This window comes from Anas platyrhynchos, chromosome 5 (assembly GCF_047663525.1).
Source record: "Anas platyrhynchos isolate ZD024472 breed Pekin duck chromosome 5, IASCAAS_PekinDuck_T2T, whole genome shotgun sequence".
Lineage (NCBI taxonomy): Eukaryota > Metazoa > Chordata > Aves > Anseriformes > Anatidae > Anas > Anas platyrhynchos.
In genome coordinates, this window is record NC_092591.1 from 52,988,819 (window position 1) to 53,011,873 (window position 23,055).

At 41.4% G+C, this 23,055-nt stretch overlaps 1 protein-coding gene across 3 annotated transcripts in view; it reads left to right on the plus strand.

Annotated features, from left to right (window-relative positions):
• LOC101803782 (astacin-like metalloendopeptidase) overlaps positions 1 to 23,055 on the plus strand; it is a 46,801-nt gene that overhangs the window by 14,558 nt on the left and 9,188 nt on the right. Inside the window, exons 3-4 of one of the 3 annotated variants that reach the window (XM_072039061.1) lie at positions 2,164 to 2,235; positions 19,923 to 19,947. In XM_072039061.1, the coding sequence (XP_071895162.1) occupies positions 2,164 to 2,235; positions 19,923 to 19,947 (97 nt within the window). Of the gene's footprint in view, positions 1 to 2,163; positions 2,236 to 18,305; positions 19,691 to 19,922; positions 19,948 to 23,055 lie in introns of those variants that run through there. The other 2 variants (XM_038180681.2, XM_038180682.2) reach the window with 2 other exon arrangements.

Here is a 23,055-nt window from a genome sequence, read left to right on the forward strand (position 1 = left end):
AAAAGAAAAAAAAAGTGAACTACATACATAAATATGTTTAGAAAATCAGTTTTTTGGATCTTTCTGCAGCTCAGGTTTTGACATGAATTTTGTATGATTTTTGGTTCTTTACACCTTAATCATTACTACTCACTCAGCATTTGTTCAATTGTAGATGACATGTTCACCTCTTCGCAAAGCTTCCCTCACACATCCAACTCTCCCTTTAATTGTTAAAGATTCCTCTTTAACACTGCAACTCCCTTATGGATATACTGCACATTGCATCATCTTGCCTCCTGCTTGCCCTACAAGGTTTGCCAGATACACATCTTGCCCCCCACTTCCCACCTCCTTTCAAGAAGAGAATCACGACAGACTCCTTAAGCAGAGACAATCCCCTGCTATGCTGCTGAGCCTGTGTAAATTGGCTTTTCCAGCTCAGCCCACAGCAGGAAAACCTTGAGCTTTGTCTTCTGTCTATAAGAGAACATAAAAGTGGCCACACCAGGCCAGTAGTGGGAAGAAAATCACATAAAGGGGATGGAGAAAGTCTGACCAATGCTTTCTTTGCTTCCTTTTCTTCTTGGCTCAGGAGCTTCCAAAGCCATGAAGAGCATCCTCATGGTCACCTCTGCAGATCTGAACTTTCTCTGACACAGGAAGACTTTTGCAACCATTTGCTGATTTAACTAACACATGCAGCTACTTCATTCAGCCCATAGTTATGCAGGTAATGCTGTAATCATAGTACAATGAGGTCTTATCTTAAAGAATATGCCATGTCATCAGGGTCTTCTACCACTGATGAAGAGAGGTAGAAGTGAGGAGTCTGAAAAGGACTGGACACACTGCTTAGATGCCTTTGGGTACTTTCTCAAGGTGCTAGGAAATCTAACAGAGCTAAATCAGAAATCCCTGAGATTTGGAAACAATACGAAAAAGAAGATGCTGTTAAGGGTAGAAAATGTTGACAGAGTGGAGAAGCCATTCAGCCCATCCATGAGATGCATTTTTCATGTGTTTGCTTCAAGCTGTTCTGAGAATTATATAAAAACTGCTTGCAATAGGCTGTGGAAGAAAGGCCAGATAAAAATCTCTCTGCAAGATAATAATTTAATAACATAGCTCTCCAAGATGTTTTCTAGCAATTCATATATGAAGTTTCCCTTGCCAGAGATTATATATGCTGTGAAATGAAAACAAGGAACGAAGATACCATATTTTAATAAATAATAGCCATGCAGCAGCCTTTTGCTGCTATTGCTAGGGAAAACAAAACAACTCTTGCTAAACATTGAATATTAACAGTATGCGAGCTCTTACAAGCCAAAAACTGAAGAATTTTTTGTGTGCGCTGATGGATGTAACTGGTACAGATACATAATTTAACTGTAGCCTTGGCACATACAGTCACTGCATCTATCTATAATCATTGCTTATTTTCAGCACATGCTGTTCTAAAAAATTTGCACCATAAATGTATTTCAAAGTCAGGTTTACACTTGCTGCTTGTTTCAATACCAAATAATACAGTTGCTCCTTTTTCTTTAAGGCAAAAGTAAGCTAAAATAAGGCCAGGCTAGCAACCTTCCTTGCTGGCCATTCACATTGCTGATGCCCAGACTCACCTTGCTTTTTTATTTGTCATCTCTGCCTTTGGAGAGAGACTTGCAAGGTGGAAAGATGAAAGCCTGTATTTGCAAGCTTAACTTTATGGGCAGATTCAGGACTGAAAACATATTTTACAGTCACTCTGACCATGTATTTTCTCCAGATTTTGGTACAAGAATACATATAAGAAGAACAAAAGCATATCCATGATTATAAGCTGGACCCCAGCTTATGACACATTTGTATTACTAACATTTTCCCAGGCTAGATTTATTAGTACCACCAAAGAGATGTAAGACAAGGAAAAAAGAGCACAATCCTGGGACAATGGCCTGCATCTTTATAGACAAAGCAAAGAGAGATGTGGCGCTCATTAAAAGAGAAATTGTCCCATTCTACCTCCAAGAAGCATTGAAGGAATGAAGCAGGGCTGGTGTGTCCCACCTTCCACCCCTGCACACTACAGCACTGACACTATTCCACTGGAGTCCTGTCAACTCCAGGACCATGCTATGGGATTGATAGCTTTGTTGTTGCTTTTCATAACCTCAACCTTTTTATAACCTCCAGAGCTGCGTGAGAAGTGAATTGCCTCAGGACAACACCAGTGCTGCCCACCTGCTCAAGAGTCCTCATGTAATGGTGAGTACGTATAAATCCAAGGATGTTCCTGTACTAAAATTATGATTAGAAGAAAGTACGATTGACTTCCTTAGGCTTATAATGCTAACGACAGAGAAAAGATGAAGCTGACTGTAACTAGTCCACTCCAGTTGTTAAACATTTCCTTAGCATGGTTTTCAGCTCCTGATACTTCAGACATTAATATTTTTTTTTGATGACAAAATGTTAGGCACTGGCCAACCTTTTGTGCTTATAGATTCTTTATTCCTGTTTAGAGCTTTTTCACTGATATTTTTTGGGCTTTCTGTGCATTGGTTATGTGACAGAGGCTTTCTCTGAATGAAGAATTGTTACTACAGATCACATGGAGAATTAGAAGGGCTTTTGTATTGCCTGGGTGCAGTTCATGCCTTACCACAAAAAAGATCTTTAGTGCAATTTCCAACAATTAAAATAATCAGGTGTAGGATTTGCAACTTCTATTCTAGAAACAGAAGACACAAATTAAATTTCCTGAATTCCTCACTATCACAAGGAAAAGCCCACATACTTCTGAATGAAGGATGGTTGCCGACTATTTTCCCTGACTCAACCCACTGTCAGGGGCTGGTATTTGGCAGATACTTTTACTGAAGCATTTCACAAGGCAGAGGTGTGAGTTAACAGAAGGAAATTGGAAAGAGAAATCCTTTTACAAGTCAGATTTAGCCTGAAGGTGTAGCTCATGTTTTCTCTTGTATCAACTCGTTTTGAGAATCTGAGATTCTGTGCTACAGATACGGGACAGTTTGAACAGGATGGTGGTCCAAAAGTGCTTGCTAGACAATGGCAAGGTGTTTCCACCACCCAACCTTAGGCACTGAAACTGTCAATTCATGACAGAGTGCCACATATGGCTGTCATGTGTTTCTTCAGCAACAAAAAGAAGCACAGCAAAAACAAAAGTGAAGGAAAAAGGCTTGTGCTTACAGTGACAACATCCACCTCCTCAAGCTTTTGTATTCTGTGGCCTCAGGTTGTAAATGCTTTAAGACAGGGGTTTTGTCTTCCTCCAAGTGAAAATACTTCAACAGATGGTGAAGTCTTACAGACCACTGAAAGAATCTTTCGCAGTGCTATTAAAATAAAGCAGTTGTCTACATTTTTATATGCAAGAAAGGAAGATTTTTGAGAGGAATGTGGGCTTGGCACATCCATCACTGTCACTGAAACAGACCTCTACATAAAAATCAAGTAAATGAAATAATTAAGAGAAGAATGAAGAATTATTTTCTAAAAGGGATATACATGATGACTATCCTCAAGAAAAGTGAGTTTCAAGCTGTGGTGCAAATGGAGATAGTGGGATTCAGGAGATCTATGGAAGAAATCTGTCTGGTACCTGTTTCAGAGACTGTCACGTGGATTCTGCCACCAGCACCCGCTGTGAACCTGGCTGCAGTACAGCTCTTGCATCCCTTGTGGCAAGTTGGGAAGCAAAGTTTCAAACCCTACCGTTCTGCTGTGATTATGGAATTAACGATACCAGATAACCTGGGACATGCTCTATACTTTCAAAGCTAATGAAGTGAGCACGTTTGAAAACACAACTGTAAGAGCAAACACCATCGAGCAATCTGCCCCTCTTGTATACATCTTTATTGGTGCCTGGGAGGAAGTCTAAAAGTGCCAAGTCGTATGAGTTACATGAAAACAGAGGGGTGACATTAAGGAAACAAACAGCCAGACAGGAGCAAAGAGCAGTGACAGTCTGGTGGCCAAATGTAAAGTCTGATGGTGGGACAAAAAGCATGAGCAGTGCTCCCAGCATGGGAGGCCCAGCAATAGAAAGGAGGAAGAAGGAGTCAAAGAACAGAAATGGTCAGGATGAGTAGTGTGTGACCCACAGGAGAGTGAGAGATAAAACACTGGGCAGAAATAGGAAGGGCCTGTAACATCTGTATCTGGCCTTGGTGGGACTGCTGTGGAGCAAAGCTGCACCCCACTCTGTCAGGCAGAGCACCAGCTCACTGGATAATTTAGAGGGTGTCCATGAAAGAGCTACATGAATGGATAGAGGGCTAGGAGGCAAGTGGATTGGAGTGTGGCTCAAGGTCAGTCTGTAAGTGGAAAGGCTAAGGGTTTACCCAGACAGAATCCATAAGTACCCAGCTGGGTAATAAATCTTTGATAACAGAGGTCCTCTTCTGTCAGGCAAGCAAAGCGTTAACAGGAGCTAATGGCCAGAAGCTGATGACAGACAAACTCAGGCTAAAAGCATGCTGCAGATTTCTAACAATGGGCATAATTTGTGCAGGAGCAATTTCCAAGGGAATGTGGAGGGTTCTCCATCATGGGCAGTTTTGAAGTCAAGACTGGTTGTATGCAGCTTGTTTTTAAGGGATCTATTTTCATTCAATCACAAGTTAAACTGAAGAAGATCAATGGCCTGTGTGGTACAGAGGGTCAGACTACAGGACCACAATGAGTCCTCGTGGACTGTTCACTCACAAATTTATCCATCTGCTTCATATAACCTCCCATAAGGACTTTCCTGTTTACTTGTCAGTCATCTTATTCATGCATTAAAAAGACCCAAACTGGTTGTTGTAACAACTCCCTGGAAAACAGAATAACTGAAGTAACTGTGAGGAATTCTTTTTCTTTCCCTGTGCTATTAACCCATGAAGTTAGAGCAACTCACGTTGCTGAGCTGATCAGAAGATAAATAAGGACTCGATGATCTTGAGGTCTCTTCCAACCTAGAAATTCTGTGATTCTGTGATTCTGTAAAAGCTTTGTACATCAAGCATAGACAACACCAAAGTTGAGACTGAGGACAACTCACCGTCATGAAAACTACTTAGTTTCTGAGGTCTGCAAAAGATTCAAGCCACAAATCAGCCTGGACTCCACCGTTGATCCATGTTTACATTGGGCCCACTTGGGATGTTGTAAGAGTATTAACATGTGAGGCAGATTAAAAAAAAATAAATAAAAATCACAAATCCTCTGAGAGCACCAAGAGGCCATCTCCAGAGAGAAAGGAAGCTGTGCCTCAGCAAGTCACATCACACCACAAAGCCCAGCAGGAAAACAAGGTCTATGCTTCACCAGGTGAACTGCTTTAGCATAAGGTTTTAGCATCTCAGTAATAGTGAAAAGAAAGAAATTGCCGTCTCCAGGTCAGGATAGAGCTGGGTGAAAGAAAACCAAACCACTGGAAATGCAGCTGAAGGACCTGGTTTAAGAAAGTGGCATGTGCAAGCTTAAATATGTACACATTTAGCAGGTGAGATTAAGCAAATGAGCAGATGTTTTCCTAGAGAGGGTATCTTGTGGAGAGCAGAGGAACAACCTGAATATTCTGCTTTTCCATCAGACTCTGCTAATTTGCTATTGAAAACCTAGGAAAACAGGAACCCAAGGAGTACATTTTATGCCTGATTATTTCTATTTCATTCTCTGGTTGGTTGGAGAAGCAGAACTCATTTTCACACATACAGCTCCATTGCAAGTGTAAATGTTTATTTCTTTTCTGCTATATATATATATTTAATAATCACAGGAGATTTGAAAAGCCTGAAAACCTTCTGAAGTGTCAGGCACTAAATTATATGATAAGTGTATTTGCAATAAAATGCTGCCTCCTAGAGGCAACAATATCTTTTCTTAGACTTCTAAGAGTTGGTTATTATGCCAGATACTCATTTTTCACAATGCCATTGCTGTAAAGGACATTTTGCAGAGAAAAGCATCAAGATATCATGCTTTTAGCTAAAATGATGTCTTTAGCTATATTAAGGTCACAAAGCCATGAAATTCAAGAATAAATGTTGGCTATAAAGTCTTAGTTCTATCCACTTCTTTGTCAGCCTTGTCTTTAAATAGGATAAAGCATACAGGATGGCACACTATTTTATTTCCAAATAATATATCCAAATAATCTCTGGATAATTTGCTGATAAGATGCACCCTCTCCACAAATAAATCTGTGTTTTGTACTGAAAGCAGCTGTTTTCTAAGTTCCCCTCCATCTCTGTGAAGAAGTTGATAAAGAAAAATATGATTCCAATTGCAGGCTGATCTTAGAGTTTATGCAGCTAGAAATATACATGATGTGCTTCTTTCTCATTTTCTCTACATCCAACCTGATACCTCGTGGTCTGATATACTCGACCTGAGTGTTCGTATCTGCAGCAAAAGTCTGTGGGAGCCATGCCCAAGAAAAGTGCAACGTGGAATTAAGCATTCTGAACACAATAAGCAGCGACAGGTCTTTGGGAGGTGTCATTGTGCCCCTAAATCAAGTAGGTGGATTCTGCTGCCTAATTGCTTCATAATTCAGTTCCCCATAAAAGAGGAGAAAATATATAGCTTGATCCCAGACAAGTGGCATCTGCATAGATTCAAAACAGGGGGACTGGAGAAAGGCCAAGGAGGCAAGCCATCCTCCAAGTAGGACTTGAAGCCTATGTCTCCATCCCACGACCTCTCATATTACAGATACCACTGTCACTGCAGAAGAAATGTTCAGGGAAAGAAGGAGAAGATTCATGAAAAAGGCTGCCATGTTTTTCACTGCAGTGCAAGAAGCAAACAAGCAATGTAATGGCCAAAGCTGCATCTGCTTTTCTATCAGTTGATTCTGTTTTGGGAGCAGACTGCCTTTCCCTTAACCATTAAGTGTCATTCTGGTCTCTTCAACCTAAATAAGGATGTTGCCAAAGTGAAAAAAGTTCATAGATCAAAAAAGATGATCAGATGTGTGGAACAACTTCTGGGTAAGGGATAAACAAGCCAGCTCTACAGATTGGAAAAGAGATAGTGAACAGGGAAAACAAAGAGGTCTCTTAAATCCTGAGTGTACTGGGGAAAGTGGTTACGGATCAACTTCCCAATTTCAGTATAAGAACTACAGGGAAGATTCAGGCAGGATCCAGATTCAAAAGAAACGAAGGGGAAATATTTTATATACTTGCCCCATTCTTACATGCTTTTCTAGGCAGCCACTTTTGGCCCTTGTCAGAGAGAGGAGACTGGGTCAGAGGAGGCCATGGTCCAACCCTGAGTGGCTATTCCAGCAGATGCCACTGTACACATTTTATTTCCTATATTTTTAGGTAAAACCCTGAAAAAAAAATCAGATTATTTTCTGGAAATGTTATTTTGAGTCACTGACTCATGTAAAGTGGCAGTTTGGCAGCAGCTCTTGGACTTTTATTATTTCTTTTCACATCTCCTTTGTGCCTCGGTCAGAATTTTCATGTAGTCCCTCCCTTTGTCATAGAGGCATGGATAGGAAAGCACATTGGACAGACTGTGAGCTGGTTTGCTGTCTAGTCACTCACTGTGTTTATTGGGGTCTTTTGCTAGGCACTCCCATCAGCAGAAACGGCTGGTACCTCAGCAGTCGTTCTTAATGCAAGATTATGAATCAGTTTGCAGTGATTTTTGTACTATTATTAATATCAAGAATACCATAGGAGATGTTTTCCCTAAGATTGCTTGATCCTGTTTGTTGATACAGAGATAGAGAAAAGAGCAGAAGAAAACATTATAGATATGAGAGACTCTCAGATTCTAGTTCTTTTTATTTTTTTTTTACTATCTTTTTATGTTTTATGTAAAAAAATATGTTTCTGTTCATGTTCACCTCTGGGGATTGCTTTTGACCCACATTTTTTTCTGTTTTTGAAATATTTTCTATAACACTGCTGTTATACAAATTTCAGTCAACACTGATATAAATAGTCGGTGCACATGATCACAGACCCAGACATTCCAGTCAAGAAACAAACAGACCTTAACAACACTTTGTACAAAAACAGCCTTTTCAGAAAACAGCCTTCAGCTGTCAGGATAGATATTTTCTATTGAGTTTATTGACAGTGAGTTAAGTGCGAAGAGTGGCAGGAGTCCATTTTTATGATATCCTTCCTGCTTCACTGCTGTGACACCTGACCTCCGTGCCTTCCTTTGAAATAGTTGAGACTGGGAATTGTTTTGTTGTCTGCAGAAATATATCTGCTATTTTTAGCTTTTCAAATTGAGATCATAATGCAGATCTGGCCTTGTCCCGGTCAAGTCTGACAGGTAATTGCTACTCAGAATCAATGTTGTCTGGTGTGAAACAGGGCAATAGGTCTTTCACACTTCACACTCCATCAGCACCATTATGGGCAGCCTTGCAGCCCCACCTAATCTACATGATTTTGAGATAACCACCAGCTTCAAGATTTAGGCACTTCTGTGGTGGAAAGCACAGGGTCATGCCTGTGATTGTCCCAGAGGACTTTACTTGCTTTTTACACAGTTTTTAATCTCCAAAGGAGACATGGCAGAACCTTCCTCTAACATGGGACTGAAAAAAATAATACATCCAAATTTGAAAGGATGCCTCCCACATGTGTTTCTTTCAGTAGATCTGTTACCTTCATTTTCCCAATTGTCCAAAATACACTTCAAAGAGGACTAGACTTTCCCTGATGGGTTCCCTGACTTGCAGCCCTGTGTCCTCAGCTGCACCATAGCCCCTCTCAAAACTCCTTTGGAGCTTTCAAGCTCCAAAACTGCAAAATTGGTCAGAGGCTCTTTGCTGGGTAAAGTAGGAAGAAATTCAACAGAGTTATGACAAAGAGTAAAACCCTTATTGCAAATTCTCTTTCTCAGTTTTTTCCACTCTTGTTTCCACAGTCTTGACTCCATCACTTTGCTTACACAGGATAGTTTACTCTGTCCTTTTTTTCTGAACACATTTGTGACCTTTAAAACTCATTTATACCCTCCCTTTACCCTCCTTCTGCTTTTTCCTTTTACATCTTCTATCTGTTCATGTTGCATGTCTTCTCTTTCCCTCACTATATGGAAATCTATTATTTATTAAGACAAAAGTCTGTTCCATCTGTATTTTATCTCCACCTGACCTTTTCCTAATCCATTCCCACTGCCCTATTTCATCCCATCGCAACATCTGACTGATGTGTCTTCTTACAATGTGAAATCTCAGGTTAGCACTGATGTCTTCTCCCAAGAGAGATTTCATATGAGCTTAAGTTTAACATAGCCATATTAAAACTCCCGATTTTCTCATCCCAGTTGCCTTCACCATCCAACATCTGTCACAACATCAGTTATATATCAAAAGTCTTCATCACTCGAGCCCATACATCACTGATCTCTCCAGCATGATATGTGCTTGTCATACCAGCAGCAATTTGCATCTTCTTGGACAATGCCAGGCTCTTCTTGCTGCCTGGATCAACCTGGATCCTCTGAAGTACCAATTCCACTGACAACATTTTGTGAGATTACCGGATCAAAATTTGTGGCTAAGATGAAATCACCCCAAAGCTGTGATTTAGGAGAGAAGACTGTTACAACAAAGTTAAAGTTTTGCCTTTCACCTAAATTGTGGCAAAATACGTGAATTCTGTGTCAAAATTTCTGCTCAAAGTTGAGACACACTTGGTACCAGACAGGAGGAGGAAAAGGTCAGCTCCTGTCTGTAGAACAGGAACAGTTGTGTAATCTTGTAATAACATGGCAAGGTAGATAGGAAAGACTTCTCCCTACCACTTCTTTTCCCAGTTTGGCTAACTCTGCACAGGTCAGGACACAGAAATGTTGGGGCACATAAACCACATTATGATTAGATTCAGAGGCTACTTCTTTATTTAGAAAAGAAATATATATGGTCTAAACATCCCCAAAATCTTGCTAGGGTCATTCCAGCCATGGTGGAATAGATAGTGCCATTCTAATGGACCCTGAGAGGAAGATCCCAAACCCTCTTCTTCTCATGTCAGAGACAGAGAAAAGGCAAGGCAAAAAGACATTAATCTCCACAAAATGTAGTGTCATACGACATCCAGTGGCACTACTGATATGTAGGACAGACTGCAGAGCTCAGACCTCAGTGTAGTAAGTAGGTCTTCTTCCCTATGTCGTGAGCATAACAGAAGATAAGGAGCAGGAAGGCAGATGAAAAACAGCTACTTCCAAGCTGTAGGTAAAGGGAGGGCAGTGTCCTGCTTTTTCTTCAGCTTTTCTGTCACTACCCTCCAGACCTAGCCAGGTGAGTGCACTACAGAATCACAAAATGGTTGAGGTTGGCAGGGACCTCTGGAGACCATCTTGTCCAACCCCCTTACTAAAACAAGGCCACCTAGAACAGGTTGCCCAGCACCATGTCCAGATAATTTTTCAACATCTCCAAGCAGGGAGACTCCACAGCCTCTGTGGGGAACCTGTGTCAGTGCTCTATCACCTGCACAGTACAAAAGTGCTTCCTGCTGTTTAGCTGGGACCTCTTGTGTCCCAGTCTGGGCCTGTTGCCTCTCTTCCTGTCACTGGGCACCACTGGAAAGAGCCTGGCTCCAACTTCTTTGCACCTTCCCTTCGGATATTTATAGACATTGATAAGTTCCCGCCTGAACTTCCTCTTCTTCTAGGCTGAACAGTCCTACTCTTTCAGCATTCCTTATAGGAGAGGTGCTCCAGTCCCTTAAACATCTTGGTGGCCTTATGTTGGGCTCTTCCCAGTATGTCTAGGTCTGGCTTGTACTGAGGAGCCCAGAACTGGACACAGTACTCCAGCTGGGGTCTCACCAGTGTTGAGTAGAGGGGAAGGGTATTCTCTCAGCCTGCTGGTGATGCTTTGCCTAATACTGCCCAAAAAGCTGTTAGCAGCAAGGACATGTTACTGACTCACACTGAACTTGGCATCTACAAGGATTCCTATGTCCTTCTTTTCCAGCTTTATATTTCATCAAGAGTGCTCAAGACTGGAAGTTTTTCACACACCTCACCTTCCTTTGGCATCCCCTTTGCAAGCCCAGTCACACTGAAGCTCCGTGATTTCTCTTTTTCCAAACCCTAACTATAACCCTGTGACCAAACTGTATCAGTGACCAGGTCCAAAAGTCACCCGCCTGTGACTGCCAGAAAAAATGACCAAGACTGGAAGCTTTTGGCACACCTCACCTTCCTTTGTCAGGTGTTGCTGTTCCTTTTGGCACACTTCACCTTTCTTTGACATGTTGAGGACTGCTAACCCAGACAGTTATTCAGTGTATGGAACAGCCTGGTGTTCCCCTCCTGCCTCCCCAGTTTTAATTAACAGAGGGACACCGAACCATTATATGGTCTCCAAATGTACTCAGACCTTCATTCCCTGCAGCATTTTGTTCCACTATGAAGAAAAGTTGCAAGTCCATTGCAGCTTCAATGGCACAGGGCAGGAGAAGCCCTGGAGGGAGGTGATGGAAACCCTTGACCACCGGTGGGAACCCAGGCTGAGACAGGAGAGTTGTCTGCAGAAGAAAGACCCTGTTTTGGTGGGATTGGAAGGGAAATGTACTCAACGTGTCAGTGCCTGACTGTCACTCTGGAGAAACACCACTGCTTCTGTATTCCTAGAGTTGGTTTGTTACTGCTAGCAAGCATCTGGAAGCAAATGTGTATGTGTAAGCGGCACAGTTTGAGGAATTTCAGTACAAATAGTTCTTACTGAAAGGCTTCTCTAAATCACCCTAGGCTAGCAGTCAAACCATCTGCTAGAGTAGCCATACACTGGAGTGTGGAAAAGATATTGTCTCATAACTGCTCATAATTTGGACTGACTGCCTTGTCTGACAGCAAAGGGCATCCCCATTAGTTTCAGTATGTGAGTGCTTTTATCAAGCACAGACATCAGCAGAGATGCGTGTGCTCTGTTCCTGTGGGGACTGGTAGGTCATCAAGACTGCTGCCCATTTAGTGGCATAATAAGGCAAAAAAAAAAACAACAAGGTTTTACTGGATAGTTCAGTTAATTGTGTAAAAAGGTTGACTTGATCATTTGATATGCATCCTCCTTTTTTTTTTCCTTTTTTTTTTCTTATTTGTGTTTTGTTTTTGTTTAGTTATTTCATTATAAAATCCAGAACCTTAGTAGTGTGATATTTCTTCCTCAAACCTCAGGATACCAGAATTGAAGTGGTCTGAGGGAAGCATCATAATTCATTTAATGACAGGCCACAGAGACTGCCTCTATGGCCCTCATAAATTCTTGGATAGATGAACTCTGGAATTGTCTTCTTCTTTTTTATGATGGCTCAAAGTGAGTAACATGTGCGCCCCTCTCTCTTCTAGGTCAGAAAAGATTATCAGAATAAAGAAAGGGATAAATACTCCACCCTTCTTTCCTTAGCCAGAAAGCAACTATGAATATTCCACATCACCAATTTCTTCAATTTCCTACAAGAATAATTTACTTTTTCAAAGGAGGAATACATATATACACCCAGATTCCATTTTTAATGTTCCTTATCAGAGATAGAAGGGAGATACATATGTAAAGGATGTGAGCAGACCTCCACAGAAGCTTTTTCAGAGTGCCTTGACCTTGATTCCTTGACGAACTCACACTGTATCATTTGCAGATCTGCAATAGATCCAGCTCTGTAAGGAACTGGATCTTCAGTTCAAATCTTCCAGTACAAAAAAAAAAAAAAAAAAAGTTTATCCTGCATAAAAGCCTGGAAAGCCAATGCTGAGCCCACTAAGGAGAATGGTAACTACAGCAAAGATGAATTTGAAACCAAAAGGCTAGACTTGAAAGCCCTCAGATTAAAGTTTGGCCATACAAGCCATACAAGCCTCTATCAGCTGATTACCTAAATCTAAAATAAATGAAATATGAAAATATAGCTTAACTTTTCCGTCCCTCAGGAGGCTTCGGGACAGCCTCTCTAATTTTTTCATATGCAGGTTCTTGAAGGAGAGGGCCTTCTCCATGTGTTTATTGAGCAACACAGAGTACACTGGTGAGTGCTTGAAAAATGGCAGTCGTAGGTCATTTGGCAATGTTGCTTTAATGCATTCAGAAGCCAGTAGCAGAGTCTCCACAGATGAATGGAAAAGACAGGCCCCATGGGAAGCTTTTTATTTAATGCAATCGCAGCTGTAAGCCGAGGTTAATGTAGCCACAATTTCCCTGGGCAGCATCACGAACAGCTCGGTCACGGCTCGGGTGGCAGCCAGTCCCTGTTCCCTGGAGCACCCACCTCCTCTGGGGCCCTGCCAGGCCTCGTGGAGAATAAACCTGCACACCCTGGAGAAACTCAGGCATGGGGCAGAGAGGGGTGCATGTGCTCAGCTCCTCCTGCTGTGAAAAGGGGGACAAATCTTCTTTCTTGTTCAGATGGGAGTGCTGGAGGGATAAATCTGTAAAGATTTATGGAGCTTTTGTGCATGCTGATAGCAGGTGCCTCGACGCTGAGCAATGAAAGGAATCCTTTACTCCTGGAGCAATGAGCAGCCCTCAGAAACTGGAAAAGGACAAAGGGATTTCTCTGGGACAGACAACATGGTTAAAATGTGAATGATTTCCTTGCCAAAGCTAGACATCAGCAACGAGCAGTGATGGCAGCAGCTGGGCTGTGCAGAGGCTGAGCATCAGGCAGCGAAGACGTCAGCCTCCCACCTTTCCTGCCTTCCACACTGCAGCCCTGTGAATGCTCCTCCATCACTTACAGCGTGTCCTGTTGTCCCCAGCTCTGTCTTAGTGAAAGGGAGCCATGAGCAAACTGTGCCATTTAACAGTGTAAGGTTTATTATCAACCAGTCATTCCAATGTCAATATTTAGTCGCTGTTACCTGCTCTCTTAAAACAAGGCAGGGAAGGTTAGACTTTAACTTTCCCCAGAGTACTTTCCTGGGGATCTAGATAAAGTCAGAGGCAGCAGGGGAAGTGTCCAAACTCACCTGCCCAGGAGGCATGAGAGAAACGACAAATTGCCCTCCCCAGAGAGGAAGCAAAGCTATACACACTAACCTGGTAAATGGGCGTAATTCACAGTGAGGCTCGCCTTGCGAAGGGAATCTGCATTCAGAAAAAACACTGAAAACACCTTCTCAAGATTCCCATTGAAATACTCAGAAATTCTGGAGAGAGGACAGTCAGGAAGCCACTAGGAAGCAAGCAGACATTGAGATAGATGGTATGGGCAGCCTTTCTGCTGAGGTACAGTAAAAGCAATCTGTGAAGTGCAGCTAGCTGATGCTGATGATCGTGCTAGGAACATACTTCTTCCAGGATGAGAGATAATGATTAGGATTATCAGTAGATTCAATCAGGCAGATCTAGGCACGGTAAGCCAGAGATCGGTGCTTTTCACTCACAGCACACATTGACAGCTACCATGCATTCATCTGAGAAGCAGACGTGAGACAGTGTTTTGATACCCATATTTAAAACATCAAAGAAATGCTTACGAAGGTAACTTTCATGTCACAATTAATGTAACCAAAAGCTCTCAGTTGGTAAGAAAACACGTTTTCTCACAGAAGATGAAACCAAGCAGGGGAGCTGGCAGGCATTGCACAATCTGTCTCAAGGAGATAGAGGCAGGAGAACTCCCCAGTGTACAGCTTGGGCAGCACTGTGTGATGGCGTATCCCTGCAGAGGGCAGAGACCAGAGATAACCCCAGGCACTGCTCCAACAGCTCTCACCTTACCCCATCACATGGATTCCTTTGCAATCAGCCTAGCATTGTTCTGCAGGCTGGAAACATCATGTAAAACCTTTGATCCCTCTGCTCCTCACCTAAGGGCAGCAGACAAATCAGATGGCTTCTCCTGATAAAAGAAAGGAATTTGTTGTGTGTGTGTGTGTGGTTTTTTTTTCAAGACAATCAGAAGTTCATTACTAGAGTTGTCCAAATTAAAGTTCCAGTTTCATCACCTCCCTTCTCCTCCCCAGCCCTAAATAATCGTCAGATCATACATCATTTCAAATGCTAATTTAATTACTGAATTATATGACCTTGAAATGTGATTTTGAAATGAAAATCAGCTTTATTTATGCATTTATTTTAAAAATTACAATGCTTTGACTTTTTCGATTTTTCCTCCTTTTTTTTTTCTTTTTTTTTTAACTGCATATTTTTCTTTCATAAAGAACAATCCCTCGCTAAAAAATCTTTTTCTTCATCATCCCTCTTTTTCTGATGACAGACTGAAGATCAAAGTTTCCAGGTTCGGCTCATTGAATAGAGAAGTGACTAATCAATAGCAAGCAAACATTCATCACTTAGGTTCGCAGGAACACTGCTAGGGATAGAACTACGATTGGAGCTAGTCATTAATATTATGGAGTATGTGTAAGTGCTCTGCTAAGGAACCTGCAAACAATGTAAAATTAGGAGCTGCTGCAGGTGGTGTTAGCAAGGACAAGGAAATCAGGAGCCTCTCAGAAACTGAAAGCATGACAGAAAGTGGAATAGGAAATGGGGTGAGGAACTGCAAGTCTTCTCTGGTAAGAGGATACAAAGGAATGTGGAGAGGGACATGAAGGACAGCTAAATTTTTTTTGATTCAACAAGTACGCTCCCTGGTATGAAAAAACACACACTTTGACTTATCTAGAGTTGTCTATTATGACACATCAGTCTTTTTCTGTACAAGGACTTGAAGTCTATGCTGGCTACCTATGAAACCCTCAGAACCTGCCATGGTTTAGTCTGCCATAATAGTCTGAACCAGCAAAGTGCAGTACTGGCTGGCATAAATTCAACCAAAATTATCCACTCCTAATCACTGCATTACCAGAAAGGTATGAGCAATTTGGAAGGAATTCAAAGACTATCAAATCTGACTGCAGAACCAAGAAGATTTTAATTATTAGACTAAAGGGCTTAAAATCCTTTAAGCCAGCCTAGAAAAAACTTGTGTGAGGACTGATTTATAGCTGAAAAGTATCACAGCTGAAAGGTAATAAAGACACTAAAGAAAAGGAAGCTAATTCTGTGTGACAGAGTGTTAAGACAGCTGCAAGTAGAGAGAGGGAAACTAAAAAGCATTGAAGTGGAAGAAGTGCATAGGAACAGACTTCCTGGCCAGTGGACTTACGTTTAGAGTGAATGAGCCCAGAGCTGAGCTGCAACTGGAATTCCCATTCCAAAAAAAGGGTGAACCAAAATAATGAAATGCCCAACACAGCGGACATTCCAGAGAAATGATATTGAACAGTTCTTTCTAAAATAATACATTATTGGTTAAGACCTGTAACTAACACTGAACTGTATATGTAGTGGTGTGGTGTTTATTTAGGTGATGCCAGTAGTCCACAGTAATTTCAGTTATGTGTTGTGGACCATACTATTGCTTCAATGGCTGGTTTTGGTAATGTCAGATGATTTAAAACCTTTAAGATCTTTTAATATTTTAACATTATTTGGGTAAGGTAACTACCACATAACCTCCTTTAGCAGAACAAACATATTTTTAAATCAACATAAAATTGACTACTTTCTTATTTCATGGAATTATTTTTCCTGCATTTTTCTACGTCACAATTGGTAGCTAGTAGTTATACTAGTTAGTAATTAGCAATTACAGACATCTGATTTCTTTTATGTAACTCTGTCTTGATGTTTTACACTGTATTTTGGGAGCTGTTTACAATGAAACACTCCAAAGAGAAAAATAACTGTATAATATATATGCCTAAAAGGTACACAAATGAGCAAAATCTGAAAGGTGTCTACAGAAGTGTTGCAACTTCTGTACATCTGCTGTTTTGATTTTGGCTACCTATACTTTACAGTGAACTCCCACATGCAACAGAAAACTCTTTAATTTCTATGTCTGTAAAGTCTTTTCTTGCTTATGCATACAACTTTCTGCATTTCAGTATATGTCCTCAGGAATAACTCCAAGATTTGTAGTGGTCTCTCAGGAGTAGTGCTCTTCTTGCTGATGGATGTCTTGCAGGTAACGTCACTTGTATTTTGGTATAGTACTTGGTATTTTATTGTTGGTTTTGGACACCTGACAATCATTTTTCACAGTTGCAAAGTATATGCCATTCCTACTGTCCACCAGAATCTGGGATATATGGACAGGAGAACTCAAGTCCTGACAAAATTTCCGAGATGCATTCCTTCCATACATGCAAAAACAGGCTCGTCTTTACTAAGCCCTAGCTTGGTTCCTAAAGGTTCCAATAAAATTTCTTTGGCACCTTTTCTGCTAGAGGTACCAGCTTTACTGGATCAGGTAAAAGCAATAGTTTTTGCAGTATCTTGAAAAATTAGATAGTTTTTTGGTTAGCGTAAACAGGACTGCTGACAATTCCTTCCCCGTGAATAAAGCACGTAGGAAAACAACCAAATACTGAATCCAAATCACAGGGACAAACAGAAGCTGATAGGATCATTGAGATGTGCAGCAGGCATGATGCGTCAGCACTCCCCCTTGCTCTGTTGTGCGTGCTTTGCCAGCTGTAGCATTCACAGCCACATTCTTGATTGTAACAGCAATCTCCCCCATCATCACTAGTGTTAGCATATGGAAAAGGTGGCATGCAGCAATCTGTCTGACAAACTACTTAATATGTCAGCATATTAGCAATTGGCACGTCCAGCACAAAACCTGCAGCATCCTTTTTGCCAGCCCAGTTCCCTCACCCTTTCCTGAGCACAGGCAGTTAACCAGTTACTTGGGAGGTTGTAGTGTTTTCCCAGCAAGAAGCAACAAAGATGCTGTTTACTGATCTTCCTGCCCTGCAGTTTAACCCCTTGCTTTATTCCTTCAGTATCTCTGATCTGTCCTTTTGCTTCTGGACTGGTTTTCCCTGAGGGGAATCTGACCTTTCCTTTCTTCCTCTAAACTAATGCAAGCAGATTATACACAAGTCCCATTCTGTGGTGTCTTTTTGATACGTTTTAGCATACCAAGGCATTTGTAAGCAAGGCCATCCATCTTGCCCTTGTATTGAGTGAGAAGCCTGGGGAAATCACTCCAGGACTGCAGACCAGAGTTGCACCACTTCGCTTCAGCACAAGGAAGATTTTCATCACTGAAAGCCCAAATACAAAGCAAGGCACTTAGCATTGCTTAGTGCAAACGCTTATGCACACAGAGGGACACAAAGACTGCCCGTGTCAGCAAGATCAGCATGCTGACAGTGCCTGCTTGATCTTTGTTCTTCCACAGTGACAAGGGCCATGTGCTACCCTGCTTTTTACTATCAGGTGTCTAGGGCACGCTGTACTTCAGCCAGACAAGGAAAAAATAGTATTCTCCTGTGCTGCCTCCCTGTGGAGATAATGAAGGTTTATCCCTGGACTTTGTCAATACGGACTCTCCTAAAATAGCCAGCAGTGCATAACTGTGACCTTCCATCCACTAAAATTAAGAGTAATCCCTGACAATGCAATTCAGATTACATTTCCCTGTAACTCCTAGCCCTGGCTGGTTTTCATTTGGTGAAAGTTTTCTCCCACTCCACCCCTTCTTGATTCTTTCTCGGTTCATTCACCAACATGGATAACTTCTAACAACAGATTATTGTGGAACATCTTATTTAATACAGAAAGAAACAGTGAAAATGTGAGTGCATTTAACTCACTCTGAAGGTATCTGAGCACTGGCATGGTCTAAAGATAGAATCTCTGCCTTTTTAATTTCAGTTTCTTTCTCCACGCATGGAAAATGTACTCTGTCACAAAACAAGCATGCATTAGAGACCAGGCAATTCCCCAGGTATAGCACTTTCAGCAAATATTTCAACAAGCAGCGCTTTGCTGCAATAAAGAGGTCATGACAAGATGTCGCTGTGACAAAAGACTCAGGAGTTTACCTCCTACAAGCATTTCTTGACAGGTCTGCTCATTGCTTCCTACATCCTTTTCTGGAAGTGAGCTCCAGTAAGCAGTGGATCCGTGAATCACCCTCAAAATGTGAGAATGACAAGTGCTGCTTCTGCTGCTGTTGTCTTTCATCCCCTCTCTGACTGCTGGTCAGAAGCCTACCGGGCACCCGTAAGTGTCAGACTGACAGAAAATATGGAGTCCCTATAACATCAGGAAACAGTGGAAAAAACAGAAATTCTACTTGTAGATCTATACGCTGAGAACATGAAGGAAAACTACTCAGGGAAGATATGGACATGACCACACTGAACAGGGATTTCTTACACACTCCAAAGCAGAATAATACTGTCATGGCCTTCTGTGCTTCCTGTGACATAAAGAAAAAATCACCCACCATCAGAAATCTCCAGAAAGCAATCCAGGGCTTCCCAGGTGGTACCAGTTAAACTGAACACTTAAGGAAAGCTCCTCCAAGAAGCAGAGAAAGTGCATGGCAGCACAAGCACGAGGCTGATCCAGGTCCAGAGAGCAGTGTGAATGGCCATATGAAGACAAGGGATGCTATAGATCACCCTGACAGCAGTAGTGCAGCACTGGGAGATGCCTTGAGGCTAAATTGGCTCTTGAGGCTACAAAAGAAGCTTGCTTCCTGCCTGGATCCCCATTGGCTGGTGAAGATTTTTTGAGCCCTGGCAGAGCAGGCTCTACTGGTATATCTAGCAGCAGTGCTCCTGGAAGGGGAAGAGATAAGGACAAGCACTGATGGTCTGTCAGAACTGGAGAATGGATCTGAAAATGTTCCTAGTCTTCACTGCATTTCTGCTTCACACTACCCTGGGCTTCCCTATTCAGGTGAGAGCAGCTCCATGCAGCCCCGCTCTTTCTTCTAATTGGCATTTTCTTCCTGGAGTGAAGCTGTGTAAACCCATTTTGATAATTTTCCCACAAGAAAAATGGTAGTAATATAATGCTATATGAAGACAATCTATTACTTTAGCTCCTCTTTTTGACCTCGTTTTGATGCTATTGTTGCTGCATTTATGAGCTATGGAAAATTAACACCTTTTACCTATTGATTTTGCAGGACAACTCTGGAAACACTACAGCAAGTAAGTAGGTTTTATATTGTATTTTAATTCTTGACCATGTATCAAATAAATTACGTAGCAGCAATCTTGAAGCCTGGGCATTAGCTGATGCAAATAATGTAGTTTCAGTAATACTTTGAGATATGCAGTTTTTACTAGCTAGAAGTGTAACTACAGATGATTTACTGCCAGAAACAAACATGCCACTACATTGTATGTATGAGGGACTTAGAGAGTGTATGTTTTTTTGTTTGTCTACTTACTAATGTATGTATTTTGAAGAGAGTTATTATTACAAATTGTATGGCTTCCCAATGTCTTTATGGAATGAATAAAAAAATCTGAAGTAAGGGGAAATTAAGATTCAAAAGCAGAGTTCAAAGCAGAGCTTCTTCAGGGTAGAAAAAGTTAAGGCTGTCTGTCAAGATTTCAAGGATTCTAGCAAGGGTCTGTCTGGGAGCAGGAGCAGCAGAACAAAAGATTTTAAGGAAGAAGCTCTATGCTGCTCATACTTACTGAGGAACAGGGAAATAGAGGTAAGATCTGTACTATGGAGAGAACCCCGTGTTTTGTAGGTGCAGTTCTGTGCAGCGTAGTAGATCCTGAAACAAATGACAAGCTGATTTGTGATGCTGCCAGTGATGTAGCTACATACAGTTGTACAGCTGAAGAATGGGGCTGCCAAAGAGGCCTCGGGAAAGAGGAACAAAAGCAGAGCTGCAGCAGTGAAAGCCCCTGCATGTCATCAGCAGTGTATGTGTTGTGGTACACAAAATTGTTGAGCAATCAATTTTACTTATAGTATAGACAGATGAAAGGTCTGAGTCAGAGCAGACTCAAGAGCTGTGTGTCTGAGTGGCTCCTCCTGTAATCCTGGGCTGCACAATATTGAGAAGAAGCTCTGACTTCACTGTGTCACAGCACAGAAAAAATGGAAAAGGTGTCAGAAGGGTATAAAAGATGTATAGACTTGAATTTCACCAGTGTGGGTAAATATAGGTGATAACGCATAAGACTAATTTGCTGCTGAGTGACAACTTTAGAGCACCTGAAAGTACTTCTATGTTTCCCAATTTGCTATCGGGCTGAATGCAGATGTGCTTTTACACAGATGTGCGCTACATATATGTACTTTCTGGTTGTGGTTTGTTAGGTTAGTTCAGCTGTGCTTTGACAGGCTTGAAAAGTACATTCTAACATTGTATTTTGATACTTCTCCTTTAAACTGAAGGAAAAAACTCAGCCACTTATTTGTGTCCTTACCTGCCTTGATGCAGCAACGAGAAAAAGGTACATCAGGTGCTGGAGAAAGCTTTGCATTGTGCTGAGAAAGAAAATGAATAGTATGGGCTTAACAGAACAGCTTTTGTCATTTTGAAAAATAGAATGGGGTCATTGCAGATTTCCAGTGAATGTCAATGGAAATAAAACCTTAACTACAACAAGAGACTGCCAAGTCAGGTGTGATGTGCTACAAAAGGAAGAGGCCTTAGAAAGAGTTGCTTGACATACTCAGAACAAGGCAGTGACTAATGAAAACTGAGCAATTCTTCTTTTGAGATATCATTTATGGCATGGAAGCAAAGGCATGCAAAATTAATGTTCAGTAAATTTGAAGCCAGTGGAGGGACATGCTTGTTGGAACTCAAAATGGCAGGGTTAATGGGCCAAACACATACAGTGAGTTTTAATTTACCATTGTTACTGCTTTTTGTGCCACCTTTCAGTATCTACAGTGCAAGGAAAACTTGAACTGCAACATTTTGAAATCTGTATCACACCAGATGTTCATTTGATGAGGCACATAGCAGATGCCTTCTACAGTGTCTCACTTGAGCTTTAAAAAGGGGTCCTGGGCTGTATGTGCCTAGGAATATGGAGCCTAATTTCCACTGACTTTGACTAGTCAATTATTCTAATGCTTCCTGTGTGCATGAATTTTGAATTTGGTCAACCTACCTCAAAAATGCACTTTCCTGAATAAATTTTTAGATGCCATAGACCTCTCTGTTGCAGCTCCTGGGAAATGACTGAACTTTTGCATAATAAACAGAAGTTATCATAGTGGAGTTTCTTAGGATGCAATTGAAGTAACAGTCTGAAAAGGCAGATTTAAGAATTTTTGGCTCAATCAAAGCAATTCTTCTGCAGGTTCTAGACCTACTCTGAATAGGAAGAAGTCCCCCCTACTTTTGGGCAATAACCACTTAGGTCAATGGAAGCTGTGAAGAGGAAAGTTGCTGCAAGGTGTGACAGCTTGGCATCCTCCACATCTTCTGTTGAAAACACATGCTCAGAAAGTTAAGGATGGGCTTAGAGATATGAGAACTATATGCATAAGTGTTGTCTGTGTTGCTGTTGGGTAGAAAATTAATAGTGGTTTTAAATTTTGACAAATACAGGTGTGATTATTAGCAACATGGAAGAGATTGCCAGAAAGGTGTGCGGCATATCCATCATACTTAAGAACAGGTCAAGCAAACTGTGTTCAGGAATAACATAGATAAAACTACTTCTGCCTTAGGGAAAGCACACAAACTGGATGACCTTTGGAGGACCTTTCAATTTCTGTACTCTTATGATGCTATAGCAATGAAGTTTCTCTTCAGAAATACATATATCAGATTTTCCCTTCTATGCTGGTATCTAGAAACTGACTTTTGGCAGAAATAAGAAGATGCCACACTAGAAAGTCATGTTAGGATAGTTACAAGCTGCTGTCAGGTGCATACTGAAGCCAAGATTATTTGCCTGGTGCTAAATTATAGCCTCCATCCCATTTTATAACTTTCCTCTTTGACACTGTGAAACCAGAGAGGATTGTTGAGCTGGTTAGCCTGCACCTGTTCCAGTGGAATCTGGGAACAAAACAAATTTTTGTCCCTAGTTTCCTTTGACATTTTTCACACTGACGCTGAAAAATGCTTTGCTGATTCTTATACAGGCAATGACCAGGATTCTGTTCCTGAACATGGAACAGTTTCGTAAGTGTTTGTCTGAACCTCAATTGAGTTTCTGTGCATATGCATCACTTAGTGCACCCTCTTACCTCTCCAAGCAAAGGCACCTGCCAAAGGCATTGCCATGGCTGAGGAGACCTGTGCTATTGAGACCTGTGCTGTGAAGTTG